The sequence below is a fragment of the Symphalangus syndactylus genome, chromosome 16, assembly GCF_028878055.3.
Source record: "Symphalangus syndactylus isolate Jambi chromosome 16, NHGRI_mSymSyn1-v2.1_pri, whole genome shotgun sequence".
NCBI classification, from domain to species: domain Eukaryota; kingdom Metazoa; phylum Chordata; class Mammalia; order Primates; family Hylobatidae; genus Symphalangus; species Symphalangus syndactylus.
This window is the reverse complement of record NC_072438.2, coordinates 15890957-15915114: the sequence shown is the minus strand read 5'-3', so window position 1 is coordinate 15915114 and position 24158 is coordinate 15890957. Positions and strand designations below refer to the sequence as shown.

The window sequence follows — 24158 nt, the reverse complement described above, 5'->3', positions numbered from 1 at the left end:
TCCATGCCAGGGTATGTCACACTTCTGGAAAGGACCTACATGACCTGGCCTTCGGCCCCTCCCTCGAGCCCTGAGGCTGGCTGCACTCACCCGGGCCTCCCTCTCAGCATCCAGTGTGCCCCCAACCTGCTCTTGGAGCAGGGCGTAGGCACGTTGCAGGGCCTGGTACTCCCGGGTCAGCTGGCAGAAGCGCAGATCGGCCTCCTCTCGGGCTGTGGCCTTCACATAATGGAGAAGAAAACAAATAATCAAGTGCATAATTACAACAATAAATGATTTATGATTGATTTTAATAATAAACATGAATAATCAAACCCTTGCTGTGGCTTTGAGTGCCGGGGTCAACTTAGACAACATCAAACGGCCACATCTCACAGTGCTGCCATCGAGTGCTTAAGGAGCCTCGAATTGCCAGGAAGCAACTAGGGCATTGGAGGAAAGGGCTGCCGGGAGGAGGCACCTCCTCAGCCATCAGCGCTACTCCCAGGAGCTCCCACCCACGGGAATCACTGGAGTTATGTGGGAGCAGGTGGGAGATAAAGGGCTGGTGCCATGGAACCAGCCCCAACTCCAGAAGCAAAGGTCTCCATTGTAAAGGGTGTCCCCTCCCACCCAGCACCTCCCATTCTGGGAATTTATCCTAAAGAGATGGCCGGGCATGGTGGCTCATGCCTGTAATCCCAGCACTTTGGGAGGCTGAGGCAGATCACCTGAGGTCAGGAGTTCGAGACCAGGCTGGCCAACATGGTAAAACTCCATCTCTACTAAAATACAAAAATTAGCTGGTCATGGTGGTGGGCACCTGTAATTCCAGCTACTCGGGAGGCTGAGGCAGGAGAATTCCTTGAGCCTGGGAGGTGGAGGTTGCAGTAAGCCGAGATCATGCCACCACACTCCAGCCTGGGTGACAGAGCTAGACTCCGTCTCCAAAAAAAAAAAAATGGCCACATAAGCGTATAAAGACACAAATACGAAGGAGCTCCATGCATGGTTCACAGGTGTGGAAAACGACACAGCATAAATCCCTCATCAGTGCATGCTGCTCATCCATGGGAAAGCCCCACATGGCCATGAGAGAGGATGAGGCAATCCCATGTTCTGGTGCTGAAAGATGCCTATTACACATCACTGGCTGGGAAAAGGCAAGCTGAAAAGCATGCATCCTGTTTTAAGTTAAACATAAAAGGCCCATGGCTGAGAACAAGACCCTAAAGTCTGAGTAGCCCAGTCCAGACCCTTGTGCAGGACAGGCTGATGGACTGTGGTGTGTCTCCAGCACCAGCGAGGCCCCTCCCTCCAGCCGGCACTTGGGCTGAGGCTGGTGGACTGACGGGGAGGATGGTGTGTCTCTCCCAGCATAAGAAGGGATGTCCAGGGGACGACCTGCAGAGGTGACATGTGTCCCCTAGAGTTTTGGCACAAGATGGAAGAGCAAAGAGAGGGCCATCTTGGGGTCGGATGTGCCAGCGCCCACAGCATGTGCCACATTTTCCTATGGCAAATAGACCCATGGGAGGAAACCAGCCTAGAAGTCATTCCAGAGGGGACTCCAAAGAAAAGGCCACCAGGAGGGGACAAGGACAACGAGCAGGGGTTTGTGGGAGGCGGACCATTCAGAGTCTTGGGACATGGGGGCACAACGAGCTGCAGTGCCCAGTCCCTCACCAGGAAGCTGTGGGGTGCAGCACCGCAAGGGGAGCTCGTGGAGACCTGGAGAAGTGCTCCCCTGAGAGGCAGCGTGATCCACCTGCCCCTGCCAGAGGGCACTGCCCTGAGGGCCAGCTGCCCTGGCACATCCGCACTCCCTTCCCATTCTTGCCCTTCCCTGGGCTCAGAAAAAGCCACCAGGGGCCTGCATGGGAAGAGGCAGAAGAGCGAGGTGGGGAAACAGCAGCCAAGCCTGACACAGGCCCCGGTGGCCAGCAAGGGGAAAGTCTGCGCTGAATGAAGTCTGCAGTTTAGGAAATTAATCAAATGTGATTATTCCCGTCACTGGAAGGCATAGAAGCCCACAAGGTCTGCCTGAGATGTAATTGGTACTCCTGAAAGAATTCACCTGGGGAAGGTGAGTGAGAATGAAGCTGGTCTTTGCCCCCTCGCGAATCCACCTTGCTCAAGAAGCTGGCTATGCACCCACATGGGCACAGGTGGTCGGGACAGGGTGAGGCAGCGACCTTGGGGTGATGGGACTTCAGGGCTCTTCACCTTCTTCTTTATATATTTTTGGATCACATGCTTTATCTTAGTCAAGAAAGCAATGATGCTGTTTCTGCCCAGTGGTGTGTGCGTGTGTGCACACATGCGTGGAGACCAGGGAGAGATCATTATGCAGCAGTTTTAATTGCAAATGGTGAGGAAACCCAAGGCAACATCCCTCAATGACTCAGCTTGAACTTGACAGCCACAGATTTCCTTGGTGGGAAAATCAGTGCTGGGGAAAGAAAGGGTCCCCACGTGCTGCCCTCCCGTCGCCATTCATGGAGTCCACAGCTGTGGGGGCCTCCTTCCCTTCACGCCATTGGCTTTGATAATGCACTGGTAGGAATGGGTCATCTGGGGTTCAGAACTATAGGCAAGGAAGCGAGACTTGCAACTATCAAAAGCAGGAGGTGCTGCCCCGAGAGCATCTGGGGTGAGGTCCCGCCCCCTCTGCAGTTTTGCTTACATCGTCCAAGTCTTCTTCGGGCGTGGCTGGGGTCCTGTCTGTCCTGTCTGTGTTGTAGGATGTTTCGGACAATGTTTCTGAGTCCACAGACTCCTCATCAAATCCAAAAAATGTCTCCACAACATGCTTCTGTAAAATGCAATTTGTATGATGTTAGCAATGACTGAGGATTGCCAGAGTCTACCAGTCCCTGGTCGTGGGCATGCCAGTGCAGGGGGGTGACAATTGATATTTGGGCCACTGGTGCATCCCAAGATGCGGTTGGTGGGCTTCGTAACTGACTGGGTGGGATAAAAGGTGGCAGCAGGTGGCAGATGACCCTAGGGTTTACAGCCTGAGTGAGCTAGTCTGGCCCTGGCCTTGGCTCTCCAACTGTAGATCTGTGCAAACCACTTGGCCCCTGGAGCGCCAGCCACCTTCTCTAGCAAATGGAGTGAGAAGCCACCTCACCTGTGAGCACAAAAGGGGGCCATGTGTGCCCTGTGCCCAGAAAGCAGCCCAGCACTCCATTCCGCTCCATAAGCAGCGCACTGGCTGTACCAAGGAGAAGGGGGACAGGGCCCAGGGAGACGTCGAGTTCCAAGGAGAAGAACTGGATGAATATGGACAGCAGAGGGGGCAACAGCTTGAAGGAGTGGAGAACCCAGCCATAGTCCTAGTACTCTGACTAGTGTGGCTGTGTGTGGCCCAAGTCCTGGCCAGACCCACACTTAGAGGCAATCTCTGCTTAACTTTTTATTATAGAAAACTGGGAAGATTCACAGAATGAGAAGGAATCATGTAATAGACCTTCACACGACCATCACTCAGATTCAGAAGCAAATTGTAAGGCTCTATGTGCCAGCCTCTGAGTTGCCCTGCTGGCACTTCTCCCACTCCAAATGTCATAGGATATGGGGCTTCCTTCATCTGTCTATCCATTCATTCACTCAGCAAACACTGGCAAAGCTCCTTCTATGGGCCAGACACGGGGCAGGCCTGGGGAATACAATAGGATCATAACCAGGCCAGGTCCCTGCCCTGAAGAGCCTGCATCCCCTAGGGGCTGCAAACCTCCACCCACAATCACCAGATCAATGTCCCTTATTTTAGGAACATAACTTTTTTGTTTTTTTCCCAAACAGCCCCTGACAAGGATTTTTATTTGTTTTTACAATCAACGAATGCCTTTCAGACCATGAAGAATGAATCAAAACTAAATTCCAGAGCCCAGCCCGAGGCTCTGCTGGCTCATCCAAAACATGACTTCACCCAGAGCTCCCCCAACCCACAGAGAAAAGCCAGGCACTCCCCACATACTAAGGGCCCCTCCCAGCCCATGTGTTTTACCCAAATATCTGTAAATGTGAGAAAAATGTGACTGGCACAAGAATTAATAATGTGATTAGGAAATAATTCAGACATAAGGCAAGGAAGAAGATGCAGGGACATCTTTGTCACCTTACTCCGTTTCTGAAGGTGCTGCAAGGGAGGCACCCACCACCACACGTCACCCAGAACGTTCTTGCATTTGGCATCTGTCTTTCCACGCACTGCATCCCCCAACCCCCACATTCCTCCTTGCTTTTTAATATGCATGGGGAATACGCCTCTCCCCTGAACTCCAGACTCATACGTCAGCTGCCTCCTTTATGGCACTGTGGAATCCTAGTGGGCGGTGACTTACCCCCAACACCGCGCCTCCCGTAATCTAACCTGAGTCCAGCAGCAGCAGCTCATGCTTCAGTTGCCCAGGCCCCAATCCCAGGAGGCCCCCCCCCTCTCTTCTCCACCTCTCATGCCTGCCCTCCCTGGGAGAAACCCTGCTGACTTCACCTTCAACTCAGAATCCAGCCCCCCCACCCCCTCTCTCCATTGGGACCTTCATCTTGGTCCCAGCCACCAATATCTCTCTCTCTGATATTATTAAAACCACCAACATCCATGCAGGCTACAAGTGGTCTGCGAGGCCCTGCAGGATCTACCTCCCATCCTGCCCTGGCATCATCCCTCCCTCTCCTCCTCGCCTCTCCTCCTCTGCTCCAGGCTCCTGCACCCCACAGACACCTGCCACGGGGCCTTTGTGCTCCGAGACGCTCTTCCCCAGAATCCACATGGCTCCTTCCCTAGATTCCCTTAGGTCTCTGCACAAATGCAACCATATGAGAAAAGGCTTCCTGGCCACCATACCCGGGTCCCTCCTGCTTCATCCTCACCCCAGCCTCTGGGGCCTCCTTCTTTATTCCTTTCCATAGCACGTCTCCCCACTGACGTAAGATCTGGCAAGCTGTTGTGTTCACTGATGGTCTTCCCCCCACCCCCTGAAATGGAAGCTCCATGAAGGCAGGGGGTTGGCCCTTTTGTTTCCGACTGTATCCTAGTGTTAATGAACTCAAAGCCACACTAGTTTGTCTATCCACAAACAGATTTTGTTTTGCACATGACACCCTTTCCATTCATTCACACAGCTGGCATCAGTTGGACACCATGTGGTTACATGCCCCAGATGAGTCTCACTGGCAAGTACGTGAGGACTATGGGCACCATCAACTTCAATGTCATTTCTCTCCTTGCAGAGGCTGGAGACAATCATCTACTCAAATCTCCCCTCCAGATGAGGACCCCACCTGACTTCAGGCATCATGGACTCTTCCAATGAGCTCTAGAGAGCAGTGGTAGTGACATCCCATGGTGACAATGGCACCCACAGGAGTGATGCATCTGCAGCACTCAAGCTCTTCTGCACACACAGGTCACCCCCCTGAGCTCCAGGTTCCACATTTTTCAGAGCAGCCACTGAGCTGACCTTATTTCTTGTAAACACTGCTAATTGCAAGGCCTCTAGGGACGAGTCTGTTTGTTGCTGTAGTCCAGGAAGCATCATCAAGTTACACACTTTCCAAACATTTAGGACACACTGCTGGGCTGTGACCATCCATGTCAGTGTCAGGGACCCTCCTGGGGGCAACGACTCAATGCTCAATTACCTAAGACGATCCATTGTGAAGGCCCTGCAGGACTACCAGTTAAAGACTAACTCTCAAGCCCTAATACAGGGCATTAACTACCAATGCTGCCAAAGACCCTACAGGACTGCTAGTTAAGGACTCAACTCCCAAGCCCTAATACAGGGCATTAGCTACTCATGTTGCTTGCCGCCTGTGTTTAAAGTAGAGCAGGCTTCGCAAACAGCCTAACTCCAGACCCAGTGGAGCCCCCGAACGTATCATATCATATGGCCCCAGAGACCAAGACTCCACAGAATTATGCTGCTCTGAGGGAAAGAGGAAGCAGCTCTTAGGGCAGAAACCAAACACAAAAGGGCAGTTCAATTCGAATCCTGCAGCAATGCAGAGGAATCCACAGCCAGGCACGGCACACACAGAGTTCCCATAGCAGCAAGGAGTTGTCTGGGACCCAACCCCTCAGGTTTTTATGCTGGGTATTTTTAAAAAACATTTTAACGTTTTTTTTTTTTTGAGACAGAATCTCCTTCTGTCGCCCAGGCTGGAGTGCAGTGGTGCAATCTCAACTTACTACAACTTCCGTCTCCCAAGTTCAAGCGATTCTTCTGCTTCAGCCTCCTGAGTCGCTGGGATTACAGGTGCGTGCCACCACACCTGGCTAATTTTTGTATATATATATTTTTTTAAGTAGCGACAAGCGTTCACCATGTTAGCCAGGCTGGTCTTGAACTCTTGACCTCAAGTGATCCGTCTATCTCGGCCTCCCAAAGTGCTGGGATTACAGGCGTGAGCCACCACGCCCAGCCTTGACTTTTTTTATAACATTTTATAACACTGGGTTAGTGTTTATAACATTTTATAACACTGGGTTAGTTGGTTTCCTTTAGAGAAAAGTTTTGTTTAGTGATTATATTATGCAGGAAGCCTACATGTACTTGATATCTCAATATGTTTGTGCCTTTATTAATAAAAAATAGAAAAGATATATTAATATTTAAAGTGAAAACACAGTGGCTGTCTTCCTTGAAGGCAATGCAACTGGTGTTGCACGGCATTTTCGAAAAATGCAGGAAATAATTCACTGCCTGCTTCTCAAGGGATGAGGGGAGAACCGCCTAGAAAATATTGTTTCTTCTCATGATTGGCACATAGTGGGCTTTAAAAAAAATGACAAACATGAAAGAAACTGTTCATTTTTCTGTGTCTCCACTCTTCTAAGAGTCTCTAGGTTTTTCCTCACAAGAGATACATTAGGAGCAAAAACGTCCACCATTTGCTCATTCTGAGCCCATCTACTGAATAAAAAGGTAATTCCTCTAGCCTTCCATGTTCCTTGCAACCAAAGCCTCTCCTCGTTGACTCGTTTTTACAGATGAATCCAGATTCAGATTAAGATTTAGTTTTGGCCGGGCACAGTGGCTCATGCCTGTAATCCCAGCACTTTGGGAGGCTGAGGCAGAAGGATCGCTTGAGCTCAGGAGTTCAAGATCAACCTTGGCCACATAGTGAGAATCCATCTCTACAAAAAGTTATTTAAAAAGTTAGCTGAGTATGGTGGTCGATGCCGGTAGTCCCAGCTACTTGGGAGGCTGGGGTGGAAAGATTACTTGAGCCTGGGATGTTGGGGCTGCAGTGAGCTGTGATTGTGCCACTGCACTCCAGCCTGGGTGACAGAGCAAGATCCTGTCTCAAAAAAAAAAAAAAAAAAAAATTCAGTTTTGGCAAAATGAATGAAGAGTAAACATGTCTCCTCCATTTACATTTTGAATATACAGAGGTGCTCTTCCTTAGCAGGTCAAATGAAGCAGAGGGAAAAAGAGGAGGTACCCCCAAAACAAATAGCCCCTCAACCGGATCCAGTCTCTCTCAGCCACCTGTCTTCTCATCTTCCTTTCATTTTCAACAGAGCTGCCTGTCACAGGCAGGAGCATCGGTTGGTCACAGCCAGGGACCACCACAGAGACTCAAAAAACAAAATGCCAAACCAGCTGCCTACCTTCATGCTTATAGGTCATCTCCTGGCAGCCAGAGAAGTACAGGCACACCAGGGCGCAGAGACACAGGAAGAAAGAGAAGTACAGCACAAAGAGGACATATTCCATGGTGGCGTGATGCTGCAGACACGCCAGCCCCTGTGCGTGGGCTTAGGCAAAAGCCACCTCATCGGCATCCATTTTCAGGGCTTCCTCCAGTCCGAGGAAAAAGCACCAGTTCTCTCCCCACGCACTCCCCTTTCCTCTAACACACCCGCCCTAGGGTCTCCACGGCTTCCTGTGGATCCGTCTGCTGCAGAGTCCGGAGAACAGGATTGCGCCGGAAGACGCACCTTCAGTAAAAGGGAAGCCAGCTCCAGGGCAGAGCCCAGATGCTGGCCACGCCAACCGCGGGCTGAAGGGAGTGGTTTCCAGGGGCGGGCCGGGGTGCATTCGTCACAGAGGACAGCTTCCGAACCAGTTTATTCTCTGGGGACCTTCCTCCCAGATCCCGTCCTCCCTGAGCCGAGAGCCTGTTGTCAACACCATGGCACAGGCCCTGGGTCCCCAGACAATCACAAGGCCCCCGGGGCAGCACTAGCAATGCCAACGCCATGAGAGATTCTCCCCCAGGACCCAAACCGAGGAGCTGCCTCTGTCCTCATGTGTTTGAGAAATTTCTCTGCTGTTCCCCGATCACCTCATAGGCACCATAGACTTGCCAAATTCATTGGCTTCTCTACCATCATTTTGTCAGTGTTTTACCATTTTTGTAGGCCAAAACAAACCATTATTTAATAGAAAAACTGATTTTTTTTAACTAGATCAAAGTCTTCAGATTCACCTGCCCAGAAGGGGTGTCTCTGAGAGTCTTCCATCTCTTGGAGAAGCGTCACCAGACATAATATCAAAAGCAAAAACTCTCATGCTGGAGAAAAAATGGACAGACTTCACCATAAAAAAGTAAAACATCTGTACTTTGACAGATACCAAAGCAATATTAAAGGGCAATGGACAATTCATAAAAGAAGAAATGTACATAGCAAAGTTCATGTATGTTTCAACTTCAACAATGCGTGATGCTGTATTCCTTTGGAAGTATCCGTCAGATGAATTGTGTGACTGGATTGTGCTACTCAATTTAGTGCTGACTACCCTTTAAGCCACGTTTCCTAATGAGGCACCACCCAGCCAGGCAGTGCAGACCTGAGACAGCTGGGTCTGGCCCCAGGCAGTGCAGACTTGCGACAGAGGGGCCTGGAGGGGCGGGGCTACAATCTGGAACCTTTGCTTCAAGTCCCTCCCCACGGGGCCTGAAGTCACCTCCTGAAACCAGGCAGGAGGCCAGGCACCTACAGATCCAGCCTCTGCAGCAGCTCCTCCCGGAGACCAGGACTCACCACCCTGCTCACTCCTGGCACTGGAGTTTCCTGCCCTGTGTGAACAGATTACCTAGAACCACCATAGGTAATGGCACCTGTCCCTTCCCAAGTCTGCAAATGGGAGCCAGATGTCCCCACGGTGTTTGCTACCCTGCACAAGGTACCCAGGCGGCCTCTGTGGCCAGGTCAGGCTCCCGGAGCTCTGCTCCACCCACACCAGCTGCAGCTCCTCTGGCGGTGCCTCCAGGACCGGCACAGACAGTGTGTGTGCTTGTCTGCTGAGCCACCTGGGTGTGGTCCAGAACACAGCCCCTGTCTCTTCATAATCACCCCAGTGTCCTATCCCCAGGACCCACATCTTCCCTGAGTCCTTTACCAAAGGGCCCCCAGCAGGTGGGACATGGAGCAATGCTCAAAGGGGACTCCCATGATTCTGGCACAGAGCCCGCTGTGAAAGGAACATAAAAACTCTGAACCCCAGTTCACTCCACCAAAAAGAAAAACTTAAGCTGAAAGCTGAGTCATGCAAGAAGCTGCCTTTCCTTTTGTTCCTAAGCAGAGAGCTGCAGAGAAAACGTTAAGCATCTCTACAGGTAGCTGCTCCGTGTTCACCTTATCTTATGTAAAGTGCTGATTTACTGAGCACAAGACAATTACATAATTTGGACTATTCCCCTACCTGCTCCTTTTCTCTCACAACCTGTGGATTCAGTCATGTGACCACACCCCCCCTCTTTCCCCTCCAGCCCGCTTTTCCCCTTTAAATGTTGAACCCCTCAAAATCATCTTTGGAGAAAGGCTCAGATCTGTCTCCAGGGTACATTTTTAACCTTAGCAAAATAAACTTCTAAATTGATTGAGACCTGCCTCAGAGACTTTTTGATTTACATCAGCCACTCAGCCGGCGAGGCTGGCACAAAGTCCTGCTGCCTGTGCCCTCTTTACCTTTGATCAGAGCTGCGTGAAATGAGTCCTGATGGCTGCTGTGGAGGAGGGACCAGGTGACAGGGACACTGCTGAGCCAGGAGGGAACAAGCCCTCTCCCCTCCCAGCAAAGGGCCCACAGTTACACAACTGAGGCCAGCCCTGTAGACAGACATGAAGTAGCCACTGGTTTCACGCAGTCACTACTATTAGCCCCTCTGAGTGCAGGGCACTGTGCCAGCAGCTTCGAGTAGCTGGATCCCAGGGCACCATCCACCCCTCATGAGTTCACAGACTGGTGACAGCCGTGGGGAAGGCAGCCTAGGAATAAGATCAACTGCAAACAACCACGAAGGAAAAAATGGGTAGCTCTGGCAAAACTTGCAAATGAAAAATGCATGCACATGATGAAAAAATGTTTGACTTTGGGAGGCCGAGGCAGGCAGGTCACTTGAGGTTAGGAGTTTGAGACCAGCCTGGCCAATATGGTGAAACCTTGTCTCTACTAAAAATACAAAAAAAATCAGCCAGGCCTGGTGGCACACTCCCAGCTGCTCAGGAGGCTGAGGCATGACAATTGGTTGAACCCAGGAGGCGGAGGTTGCAGTGAGCTGAGGTCGATCGCGCCACTGCACTCCAACCTGGGTGACAGAGCGAAACTCTCTAAAAAAAAAAAAAAGTGCTTGAGCTTCCTAGGCAGGCAAAGGTACCGTACAACCAGCTGCCAGTGTCTGTCCTTCCCTCTACCAGGCAGCAGGCTTGGCCTCAGGGGCGTGGGGCTAGGGGTCAAGTTTAGATATGTCCTGTGTGTTTTGATAGGTCCCATCAGAATGGATGCAAAAGTCACTGACAAAAATGGCCCGCCAGACCTCAGGCATCCTCCAACCACTGGCAACAGCAGACCCAAGGTCATTCGGGGAGGAGGGGACACAGCACTGATGCACTGGCCCAAGAAAGGGCCTCTCCTTCCGATGGTGCTTTGATGGTTCCCAGTGCAGCTCCCCAGTCCTCCCTTAAAGGATGATTACTGCAAAAGGCATTGAGATCCCACCTCACTATTATAAATTAGTGGGGGAGGCAGGGTGTGGGCATGGCCTGGGAATCTGCATTTGACAGGCCCTCCAAAGGAAAGTTGTTGAGCTATAAGGTAAAGGAAGAAGGAGACACTCTGACTTCCTGATCACCTGCTATGCACCAAGCAAAGAACCAGAAGCTTCCTTAGATTCCATGGATATAATGTTCATTTTAAGAATTAAACTGAGGTTCTGAGAGTTTAGATGACTTGGTCAATCCCATCCAGCTAGTAGCTAGGGTCTGACTCCCATACTGCTTGGGGCTACAATTTCCCAACCTTATCCAAAATGATGGGTCCTTCTTTCAACCAAGGTGTGTGAGTAAACTGTACTAATTTTTAGCTATTATGCATATGCTTAGAACTCTGTGATGATATAGCTTCTGTGCAAGTTCCAATAGCCTGCAACACAATTTACTGCCACATGGCCAGAGGCCCAGGTCCTGAGCAAGCCCCCTACCCCAGTGTCCAGGGCACAGCCCAAGGAACCACTCAGGATCCTTCTCCCACAACCTCTCCCTTGGGGCTAACCTGAGTCCATGCTGAACCAGCAGGCTCCCCGGGAAATGAGATAATCGACACCAATCTTGTCCCTGGAGGAGATCCCATAAGGGGACTGTTGGACAGGCCCAGTAAGACAGAGTCATGGCCCTCAGGGACACAAACGCCCTGGGAAGACAAAGGCGGACACCCTCTGCTTTGCCCTGACTGCATCTTCTGCAAGCTGGGGTGTGGGAGTGGACTGGAGGCGCCCTCCTGCAGGGAGTCCAGGGAGGTTTGCTAGGGTCCTTCTGACAGAGTCAGGAGCTGGAGAGCAGGGATGGGGCTGTCAGATTTCTGGAAAGTTCTGGAATTTTCAATGCATTCACCACAGTGCTCTGTCAAGCAAAGCCTTTGGCGAAGTGTTAAAGCACTTCCATGTGTGATGGACAGAGAGTGGTGGGGGCATTTCAGGGGAAAAGGAAACCAGTCTAGTCATCCTGCGGTATCCATGGGGGACTGGTTCTAGAACCTCCCACGAATACTAAAATCCACGGCTGCTCAAGCCCCTTACACAAATTGGTGTAGTACTTGCACATAACCTACGCACATCCTCTTGTACACTTTAACTAGATGACTTATAATATTGTGCCTAATACAATGCAGATGCCCTGTAAACCCAGTCATGTGCAGCGTAACAGCATCTCAATCCCCAACAGTATACAACAACGGTCCCATAAGATCATAATACTGTATTTTTACTGTATATTTTCTATGTTTAGATACACAAATACCATTGGATTACAACTGCCTACAGTATTCAGTACAGTAGCATGCGGCATAGGCTTGCAGCCTAGAAGCCACAGACTAGACTGAATAGCCTAGGTGTGTAGGAGGCTAGACCATCTGGGTTTATGCAAGTACACTTCATGATGTTTACATGACAAAGTCGCCTAATGACGCATTTCTCAGAATGTGTCCCTGTTGTTAAGGAATGCATGACTCTAGTTTTAGACTGTATTGTTTAGTGAATGATGAAAAGGAAAAAAATTCCGGGAGGTGGAGGCTGCAGTGAGCCAAGAGCATGCCACTGCACTCCAGCCTGGTCAACAGAGTGAGACTCCGTCTCAAAACAAAAAGAAAAGGAAAAAAAGGCTGTATGTGTTCAGTAGAGATGCAACCATCCATTTTTTTTTTCCTGAAGGTTTTCAATCAGAGGTTGGTTGAATCCACGGATGTGAAACCCACAGATAGAGAAAGCCACGTGTACGGAATGCCTGTGGCCTGTGGTAGAGAAGAAAGAGAAGCTTCTTAGGCCTGAAAGGCAACCCTGGATTACAAAACCTGCTCGGCCCCGAAGGATCCAAGTATCAATTCCATCCAGCCCTGCACAACGCCAGGATTAAGTAGGAACATGGGAGAAAACTTGGTCCACACGGAAGTCTACACTGAATCTTGAGAAAAAGAAAAAATGCTGGTGGGCCCAGGAAACAGTGAATAGAAAAGACCCTAAACCCACTTGGAAAGTTTCTACACAGATCCCCAAATTCGGCCTCCTAATGACACGGAACTATCTTCAGTAAAGTGACCACACATCACCGTTCTTCTGGGACAATCCAGTGTCATACAAGTACATTTTTCCAGTAAAGTCAATTCGCTTATTTAGCCAACAACTATTTAGGGACTATTTAGTCAACACCTACTCTGTGCCAGGAAGTGAACAGGCCACAGTGGGCAGGACAGACACAGCCCCTGTCCTTGCCTGTTGTACAGGCAATGTAGCAAATCACGATTCAATTCTAACCCTTTGTGAATTTCTCCTCCAATAAACACATTCAAAAATCAGGAAGAATGGCCGGTTGCGGTTGCTCATGCCTGTAATCCCAGCACTTTGGGAGGCTGAGGCAGGTGGATCACTTGAGGTCTAGAGTTCGAGATCTGCCTGGCCAACGTGGCGAAACTACGTTTCACCGTCTCTACTAAAAATACAAAATTAGCCAGGTGTGGTGGCACATGCCTGTAATCTCAGCTACTTGGGAGGCTGAGGCAGGAGGGTCACTTGAACCTGGGAGGCGGAGGTTGCAGCAAGCCGAGATCATGCCATTGCACTCCAGCATGGGCAACAAGAGCAAAAATCTGTCTCAAAAAAAAAAAAAAAGAAAGAAGAAAGAAGGAAGGAAGGAAAGAGAGAGAAAAGAAAGAGAGAAAGAAAGAAAGAGAAAGAAAGGAAGGAAGGGAGGGAGGGAGGGAGGGAGGGAGGGAGGAAAGAAAGAAAGAAAGAAAAAGAAAGAAAAAGAAAGAAAGAAAGAAAGAAAGAAAGAAAGAAAGAAAGAAAGAAAGAAAGAAAGGAAGGAAGAAAAGGAAAGAAGCCAGAAGATGGGGAACGGGGAAAGGAGCCTCTGTTTAATCCAGGCATTCTGATACAGACTTTAAAAATAAAGTCTTGGCTCAACAATGGATTTTTCAAAACCCCATATGGAGGCTCTACGGGGTGTGTAATGCCACAGCACATCCCGTTAATGGGACAAACTGCACAATCTTTAGATTTGTGCCTTTTAAACATATGTCCCATGGTGAAAATGGCTGTTACACACACTCCCAGCAGCTGTGCAGAATGGTGCAACTCTTCCATGAGGCAGTGGGGTGGGGTGGGGGCGATGCTCTCTGGTCAAAGCCTTCTCACCCTCTGAGCCATATTTCAACTTCTGGGAATCTATGCATGGAAACGATTCTGATTACGGACACAGCTTTCCAGACAAAAGCTGGTTGCCGGGCCGGGCGCGGTGGCTCACGCTTGTAATCCCAGCACTTTGGGAGGCCGAGGCGGGCGGATCACGAGGTCAGGAGATCCAGACCACGGTGAAACCCCATCTCTACTAAAAATACAAAAAAAATTAGCCGGGCGTGGTGGCGGGCGCCTGTAGTCCCAGCTACTCAGAGAGGCTGAGGCAGGAGAATGGCGTGAACCCGGGAGGCGGAGCTTGCAGTGAGCCGAGATCGCGCCACTGCACTCCAGCCTGGGCGACAGAGCGAGACTCCGTCTCAAAAAAAAAAAAAAAAAAAAAAAAAAAGCTGGTTGCTGTGGCGACATTTACAGAAACAGCAAGTCCAAACGTAGGGGAAAGGGTAGCTAAATAATGGTATAGTCACTTAATGACATGTTCAACAGGGAATAAAATAGAGCTGGGCCAGAAAGAGCTGTCTGCGTAAACAGAAGCACAGATATTGCAGCATCATTCATAGGGCTGAGGAGCTGTAAGCAATGTGCCCAACAATCGCAGAACAGTAAACCAGTTTATGCTCCATCTCCTCAACAGATTATGTAGCCATAAAAATTTATATTTACAATGACAGCTATCACAGGACAAAGGCTTGCAGTCTAATGTTAAATAAAATCCAGGGTGCAAATGTGTATACTGCAGTTCCAGCTGGGGAAATGAATTAAAACAGCAACACCAATGTGCCGGGGAGGCACTGCGGTGATAGATCACTTTTTATTTCCCAGATATTCTATAATGTGGTTCTATGTCTTCTATAAAAGTATATATTTAAATATAGGCCGGGCACGGTGGCTCACACCTGTCATCACAGCACTTTGGGAGGCTGAGGCGGGCGAATCACTTGAGGTCAGGAGTTGAGACTAGCCTGACCAACATGGAGAAACCCCGTCTCTACTAAAAATACAAAATTAGCTGGGCGTGGTGGCACATGCCTGTCATCACAGCTACTTGGAAGGCTGAGGCAGGAGAATCGCTTGAACCTGGGAGGCAGAAGTTGTGATGAGCCGAGATCGTGCCATTGCACTCCAGCCTAGGCAACAAGAGCGAAACTCCATCTCAAAAAAATAAGTAAATAAATAATAAAATAAACAAACAAATAAATAAACATAGACAAGTTCTACTCAAACCACTTCCCATTTCTGAGTTTCTAATGTCAATGTGCAGAAATTTGCCCTGTGTTCGACTTGGCTTGGTGGGAAAAGCTTGGGCCTCGCAGTCTCAGACTTGAGTTTGAAACTCAGCCTTGTCAATTTAATTTTTCTGAGTTTTTTCTATATTTTATATCTATATGGCTTCTGTAACTGTAAATTTGAAAAAATAATACCAACTACACGGGGTGGCTGTGAGAATTCAATGAGATTGTATAAATACCCACTCATCTGAGAATCCAGGACCTAGCAAATCATCAACGAGCCAGGCCACTCTAAGTGGCATTACCTGAACGCTGCAGTAAAGGCCACCAGGAGGCAGCCTGGGAGCCAAATTGCACCCATAGATATATTTCATGTGGCCCACAGGTATAATATATTTTACAGGCTGAGTGTCCCTTATCTGAAATGCTTGGAACCAGAAGGAATTTTGGATGTTTTTGCAGATTTTGGAATATTTGCATAAACAGAATAAGGTATCTTGGGGATGGGACCCAAGTCTAACATGAAATTCATTTGTTTCATATATACTTTATATATAATACATAGCCTGAAGGGAATTGTATAAAATATTTTAAATAATTTTGTGCATGAATCAAAGTTTTGACAGTGTTTTTACTGCAACCTGTCACATGAGGCCGGGTGTGAAATTTCCCTGGCCTCATGTTGGTGCTTAGAAAGTTTCAGATTTTGGAGCATTTTGGATTTCGGATTTTTAGATTTTGGATTAGGGATGTTGAACCTGTATTCGGACATTTAAAATTACAGACATTTAAAATCCAACATTTAAATCCTTCAATTTCACATAAAGTAAGGTGTTATGGATTAAACTGTATCTCCCAAAAAGATAGGTTGAGGTCCTAACCCTAGTACCTCAGAATGTGACTTATTTGGAAATAGGATCATTGCAGATGTAGTTAAATTATCATGAGGTCTCACTGGAGTAGGGTGGACTCCTAATCCAGCATGAGTGGTGGCTTTATACGTGGAGCCACAGAGATACACAGGTAGGATGTCACTGACAATGAAGGCAGAGATTGGAGTAAAAGCTGCAAACCAAGGACACCAAAGATTGCTGGGAAGCCACTCTAAGCTAGGAAAAGGAAAGGAAGGGTCTGCTATAGGTTTTAGAGTGAGGGAACATGGCTCTACCGACACGACACCTTAATTTTAGCATTCTGGTCTCTAGAACTGTAAGGTAATACATTTCCTTTCCTTTTTTTTTTTTTTTTTTTGAGACAGGGTCTTGCTCTGTCACTGAGGCTGGAGTGCAGTGGCACAATCGTGACTCACTACAGCCTTGACCTCCTGGGCTCAAGCAGTCCTCCTGCTTCAGCCTCCAAAGTAGCTGGGACTTCAGGCGCCACCACATCCAGCTAATTTTTTTAATTTTTTGTAGAGACAGGGTCTTGCTGTGTTGCCCAGGCTGATCTCAAACTCCTGGGTTCAAGCGATCCACCCACCCTGGCCCCTCAAAGTGCTGGAATTATAGGCATGAGCCACTGTGCCTGGCCTTTTTCTGTGGCTCTAAGCCACTGATTTTGTGGTACTTTGTTAAGGCAGCCCTAGGAAGCTAATAGATAAGGATTTACATTTATCTTGAAAAACTGGACTATCTGATGCCATCGGTCCACCTTCTTAGAGCAACCAGGATTCAGGGCCCAGTTTGCCACAGTCCCCACCATTCCCTGTTGTCACCCTGACACAAAGACCACATGTCTTTGGCCATTCACTATCACATTTGCACAGCTGTTTTCCTTATAGATGAGAAATATTTCTCTATAACCACATCTCAATCAAAAAATAAACCAAAGGGGGCACTTGTGTTCAATAAAAAGGAGAGGAGACCAGCCTAGCCAATATGGTGAAACCCTGCCGCTACTAAAAATACAAAATTTAGCCAGGCGTGGTGGCTGAGGAAGGAGAATCATTTAAACCTGGGTGGTGGAGGTTGTAGTGAGCTGAGATGGTGTCATTGCACTCCGGCCTGGACAATAGAGTGAGACTCTGCCTAAAAAAAAAAGAGGAGAGGAGACCTGTGTCTTTGTGGAAGCCAAAAATAGGTTTACGGGTTTAAAGGCAAACTATACTTTTTTTTTTTTTTTTGGTATCAGCTCCAGTGTGCTCTTTACCTTCCAGATTGGTCCCTGTGGGCATTTGAATTTTACAAGCCCAGCTCCTTCAGACACCGTTACTAGGAAATAGCAGCAGACCTATATTTTCCAAAAAGACTACAGTTCTGCATGATTCCAAAAACACACAAAGCTCCTGATTTTTTTCAGAACAGGATATGCTCTGATATAAACCAACCCTGAATGTTCCTTAAATCCTTCAAAAGGTTTAAGTATTTATGTTTTTAATTTTGGGTGAATATACCCTGAGACTTAAGTGGAGAATTCATCAGGAAGTTTTCCATGAATAAATTACAATAACTAGGTCGCATGACACGGCCATATTTATGTTGCTTTGAGAGACGGTGATGACAGGCTTTTCATCATCGGGCATGCAGAGATGTGTGTGTCTGCTTCAGGACCCCTCTGTAAAACCTCCCCACTCCACGACCCATCTGCCCTGCAGATGCGTGACACAGCGGAAAGGCAGGGCAGGTGCACCATCGCAGGCTCACCTTGGGCGGTTTCAGACTTTTCCCTCGATGCCTTTTGGAGCGCAATAGCCGTTCTCTCTCCTAGAAGGAAACACAACGGTTGGCATTTCCAGCCAGCCTCACATCTCACGAACCAAAGCCACTGGCTCTCAAAGGCAGCTGGGCCTGCCCATCCACACCAGCCATGGCTAGTTCAAGTTCTAAGTGCCCAAGTGATGGCTGCTTCTCTGAACTGAGAGCTACAGGGAGAGTTTATTATCCACCTTTTGACTTTATTGTTATTTCATTGAAATATATTTTTCATCCTAAGCTGCAATGAGTCTTTTGTATAATGAAGCAAAGATGGATGGATAGATAGATGGATGCATAGATAAGTGGATGGAAGGATGAAAGAATGGGTGAGTGGATGGATGGATGGGTGGATGGATGGGTGGGTGGATGGATGGATGGACGGGTGAAAGGAAGAAAGAGAGAAGTTAAAGAGGTAGAGGGAGATGGAGGCAGGCAAAATGAACATGAAAATTATAATCAAAGCCTTTTCTAGAATTTTGATCACTAGCTTTTCTATTCTTTGAAGACCAGTGCATGGAACCATCACACGCCCACTTCGGTGAGCAGAACACATTCTGCTTCTAAGATCCAACTAAAGCTCCCTGCAGGTGTTCTCTGCCTGTTGCCTAAGTTCCTTTCACAGAGAGCTGTGGAATTCTCTGCATGTAATTCCCCACCTGCTTAGGACATGCTCAACCCCCTTTGATAGATGTATGCCCCATATACACATCCAAAACTCACACAGGCAGCCTTAGCAAGGTGCTGGTCTGATTACAAGGTTCAAGTGTGTGGGCGCAAACTCACAGTCTGCAACTGCTAAGCTAAAAACCAACCAAACAAACAAACAAAAACCCTTCTCTGGAACAGATCATGCCCAGTCTCTAAAGGCCAAAAGACATTCTTAAAACTGATGCTTCTTAACCACAGCAAGCCAGGGAGAAGATGTGAGAAAAGGGTAGCCATGGAAACTGTCCCCAGGTACCAGTGATCTCATTTAAGCCAAGGCTGCTTGATGGCAGAATGAAGCAGGAATGTGCACACCAGGGTGAGCTTGGTGAGTCCCAAAGTCAGCACTGCCTGACCCTGACCCAGCTCAGCAGCATCACCCTGAGCCCCAGCGCCTGTTCCTGACGCCCAAGTCAGCCGGTGCCACTCCCGCCAGGGGCAGCCGCGCCAGCTGTGCTAGATGTACCAGTGAGAGGTCGTCAATGACGTGCTGCTGCTCCAGCACCTGCAGCCTCAGGAACTCGATCTCCTGCTCATCCCTGGTCAGGCTGAGGTCATTCAGGGAGGTGTGCCGCTTCAGAGATGCCTGCGCTGACAGCTTTTCTTTCTGCAGCCACAGGGAGACAGAAAACCACAGGGTTACCCGCCAACAATGTTTGTTAGGGACAGTGCTGGAGTGGAGCTCAGGGGTGCAGGGATAGAAGGATGGACGGGAGGATAAAAGAGATGATGGCCTGATATGGTTTGGCTGTGTCCCCACCCAAATCTCATCTTGAACATTGCAGCTCCTATAATTCCCATGTGTTGTGGGAGGGGCCAGGTGGGAGATCATTGAATAATGGTGGTGGAGTCTCTCATGCTATTCTTGTGGTTGTGAATAAGTCTCTGATGTTTTTATAAGGGGTTTCCCCTTTTACTTGGCTCTCAATCTCTCTTGCCTGCTGCCAAGTAAGACGTGCCTCTAGCTGTCTGCCATGATTGTGAGGCCTCCCCAGCCACGTGAAACTGTGAGTCCATTAAACCTATTTTTCTTCATAAATTACCCAGTCTCAGATATGTCTTTATCAGCAGTGTGAAAATGGACTAATATGTGGCCACCTTGTCCTGTGCTGGGAGAGGGGACAGGGCAGACCAAAGCCAAGCCCAAGGTGGGGCTGACCATGCACACTCTTGACAGGAAGGGATGTGCAGGGCCTGGGGGTGGAAGATGACATTTGAAATGAGCCTAGAAAGCTGGGAGGGGAAGGCAGGGGAAGGAGAGGACTCCACACAACAGCAATTACACACACACAGACACACACATACACATCTGCACCTGCTACAGTGCAGACAGCAGAGCACGTGTGGTGACAGAGCCTCCGTCTTCCCGGCTGTAAAGTGGGGGTTGATACTACTCTGAACAATGAACCTGAAATCATTCTGTGAACTGTCAACTACAAGACACCCGCCCTGACCACAAGCACCAGGCATCCTAGCTGGAGGAGAAACCCCTCTGCAGGGCATCGCCAGCGATCATCGTGATGGCTTTCACACGCTGGGTGTCCTCTGGGCCCATTCCCTATGAGGTCTTTACATGCTGTCATTTCACCCTCTTGATGATCCTCCAGTGTTGCTATTTTCATTCCCATTTTATGCATGAAGAAACAGAGGCTCAGAGAGAATGGGGGATGTGTTTAAGGACACAGCTGTCTGACTCCCTCTGGGCACAAACACCCACAGCACAGTGAATGTGAGACGGGTAGAGAGAAAGGAGAGCCATCTGTGACTAACACTGCGCCTGGTGCTTCGTGAGGAGGTGGGCAGCAGGTGCGCCCCAGAACATGTGAACCGGGAGGTTCAGGGCTGAAGAATCCCAGACAGAGATGAGAGTACCAGGGCTGGCCCCAAGGGGCCCACGGCTTACCATTTCCACGTTTTCCCGCGTGAGGTTCTTGATTTTCTCCTCCATCCTCTGGATACTCTGCAACAAATCCTCATTCTTCTTGTTCATCCGCTTGTTCTTCTCCACCAGGGGCTTCAGCTGAACCTCGGTCTCCCGCGAACGTTTCAGCTGTGGTTGGAAACAGGCATAGAGGTTCAGACAACTTGACGACGGACGGCCGAGGTCACAGCACCAAGGTGAGCAGAGACTCAACCCGGTTAGGACCCCTTCTGAGGCCAGTGTCCTGGGTGACACATTTGTTTGCTAGTTGCGTGACAATGGGCAAGTTCCCAGCCTCAGTTTCCTCATCTATCAAATGAGAATCATGGCAGCTCCTGTCTCCTAGGCACACGGTGAGAAGTGAATGCATAGTGGTGGTCTCCCAGTGTTATTTTCATGGAAAGAATTAGAAACAACTTAAATATCTATCAATATTATGATAACCACAGGCACAGCCAACACATGTGAAGGGGCCACCTTCCCCATCCCCACTTTGTAGACAAAGAACCTGAGCCCAAAGAGAGGAGACAATAGGCCCAACTTCACAAAGAAAGTGCCAAGAATGCTTTGCACTTTTGCAAAGATTGGTGGTTTGAGTTCACCAAGAGTCAAACACAAGAGACTGACTCTAGACCCCTGTGTTTACTCCCCAGGCTGTAACTGTTAAGGTAAAATATTCTGATGGTATAGGTTGAAATAGAAAATGTACCATGTGACCCACGCATTCTACTTCTAGAAACCTACCCCCCCCCAAAAAAAATGCCATGTAGAAGGTACATGTGTCTTTACTGACTTGAACCTTTATTTAAAGTCAGTAAAGACCCATATGTATCTTCTACATGGCATTTTTTTTTTGAGACAGAAGGTAGGTAAAATGACATGGGTCATTTTGACAAAGGGTCTCACTTCGTTACCCAGGCTTGAGTGCCGTGGCGTGATTTCAGCTCACTGCAGCCTTGACGTCCTGGGCTCAAGTGATCTCCTACCTCAGCCTCCCAAGTAGCTGGAACTACAGGTGTGCACCACTGCGCCCAGCTAATTTTTTTGTACTTTTAGAGATGGGGTTTTGCCATGCTGCCCAAGCTGGGCTGGAACTCCTGAGCTCAAGGAATCTTCCCATGTTGGCTTCCCGAAGTGCTGAGATTACAGGCATGCGGCACCTCACAGAAATCCAGAAAGCAGCAACAGCCTAAAGATCCAGCACTGGGAAGAGAGTTGAACAGACCATGGTATATCCACACAATGGACTACCAAGCCACTGGTAAAAAGACAAAGACAGATCTCTAAGCACTGATGGGGAGTGATGTAATTGATCAACGAGGTGAAAAAAGCAAGTTGCAGAACAATACACAGCAGGGAAAAAAATCCCAATTCATAACCATAAAATAAAACAAAGTCTCTTGGTGAGTTTCAAGGCATTTATTTAAACATTAAGAACATGTAAGAACCACTCCAAACTAGCAGTAGTTACCTCATGATTTTAAGATTGAGGCCAGGTGCGGTGGCTCACGCCTATAATCCCAGCACTTTGGGAAGCTGAGGCAGGCAGATCACTTGAGGTCAGGAGTTCAAGACCAGCCTGGCCAACATGGTGAAACCCCATGTCTACTAAAAATACAAAAATTCACTGGGTGTGTTGGCAGGTGCCTGTAATCCTACCTACTTGGGAGGCTCAGGCAGGGGAATCACTTGAACCCGGGAGGCAGAGGTTGCAGTGAGCTGAGATCACGTCACTGCACTCAAACCTGGGCGACAGAGCAAGACTCCACCTCAAAAAAAAAAAAAAGATTGAAGCGTTGGCAAACTTATTAGTTTCTACTTTTAACGACTTCAGTCTGATCTGACATGTTTCCAGAAGCCTGTGTTTTTTCCTAATCCACTCAGTAAACTATTATGCAGCTCATGAGTATTTATGAGCTTATAAATATTTAAATGAAGAGTAGAGACATAATATTAGATGTACAGTCTGATTAAAGCCAAAAGAAAAAACCTTTAAAAATACTGGAAGGAAGTAAATTTATTTTGATCCTGTTAAAGTTGTGAAGAGGTGATACTTATGGACACTTTTCACCACTCATTTTTTTCAAATATTCTGTGGATATACTTCTCTTCATAATAAAAATTAGAATAAACTTAAAAATTATGAGGCATCTGTTAACAAGTTGATGTATCAACTGCCATTACATAAAAATTAGTTTTGCTGTTATCCAGAAAATGTGAACATATTCATGAAATTGCTATTTTTACTGGAGATTTCTTTTTTAACCAGAAGTCCATGTTCATTATTTTTAAAATTAATGTATAAGTTTTAGTTTACAAGTATATAAAATTTTATGCAAAAAGTAAATAGATAAGCACAAATTAAAATTACCCATAATTACACCACCTGAAAGAATAACTTCTAGCCAGACGTGGTGGCTCGTGCGTGTAATCCCAGCACTTTGGGAGGCTGAGGCGGGCAGATCACCTGAAGTCAGGAGTTCAAGACCAGCCTGGCCAACGTGGAGAAACCCTGTCTCTACTAAATGTACAAAATTAGCCGAGCATGGTGGCGCATGCCTGTAATCCCAGCTACTTGGGAGGCTGAGGCAGGAGAATCGCTTGAACCCAGGAGGTGGAGGTTACGGTGAGCCAAGATTGTGCCACTGCACTCCAGCCTGGGCGACAAGAGTGAAACTTTGTCTCAAAAAAAAAAAAAAGAATAATTTCTAATATTCAAGACGATGACAATGTATTATTGTTCTGTAAAATGCATTTTTCACTTAATTTACTATGAACACGTTTCCATTTCAATTAAATAGGGTCTCCATCATCAATCTTAATGATAGTCTAGAATTCATTGTATAACTATTCCATAATCGCTCTGCCCCATGCCTTAGTATTGAACAATTGGGTTTTTTGGTTTTTTAATTGTTGATTTTTTTCGGTTTGGGTTGACATAAACAACACTGCAATGAACATCCTCTCCACGCTTCTCATGGAACTTCTCCAGTTGTTTGCTAAAGATAAGTCCCTGCAAAAACAAATGGCAGTAAGAGATTTCTTCAATGAGCATGTGTTAGATTTTTAATCAAAAAGAAGTAAGAAGGAAAGTTCAGAGAACCAGAAGGCTTCTGCATTAACTTTCTGTGCAGCGCATGTTTCAGGGACTCAGGGCCCCTTCCTTGCACCCGATGAGGCGCCGCCTGTCTCTTGGGGCTACTTACCAGTTCATTCCTCTCATCTGCCAACAGCGTATTTCTGTCTTCCAGCTTCCGTATCACTGAATTCAGTTCAGCAATTTTTAGTTGAAATCGCCTCACATCTCGCTCGTCCATATGTTGATCCTAAAAAAAAAAAAAAAAAAAAAAAAGTCAAGACGTAAATGTACTTTGAAGAAGTTGTGTGGAGCCTTCTTAGAAAATTCACATGACATAATGGGTGAGATCCTTATTCAGGGGCCCACATGCCACACAGCAAGGTGGGGAACACCCAAGCCCACTGCAC

General features: G+C 47.9%; 1 protein-coding gene across 13 annotated transcripts in view; it reads right to left on the bottom strand.

Annotated features, from left to right (window-relative positions):
• Window positions 1-24158, bottom strand: part of JAKMIP1 (janus kinase and microtubule interacting protein 1) — a 175766-nt gene that overhangs the window by 36919 nt on the left and 114689 nt on the right. For all 13 annotated transcript variants that reach the window (XM_063619736.1, XM_063619737.1, XM_063619739.1 and 10 more), the window contains 6 exons: window positions 23879-23998; window positions 20655-20801; window positions 19218-19358; window positions 17996-18055; window positions 2666-2794; window positions 91-219 (listed from right to left, as the gene is read on the bottom strand). In XM_063619736.1, the coding sequence (XP_063475806.1) occupies window positions 91-219; window positions 2666-2794; window positions 17996-18055; window positions 19218-19358; window positions 20655-20801; window positions 23879-23998 (726 nt within the window). The remainder of the gene's footprint in view (window positions 1-90; window positions 220-2665; window positions 2795-17995; window positions 18056-19217; window positions 19359-20654; window positions 20802-23878; window positions 23999-24158) is intronic.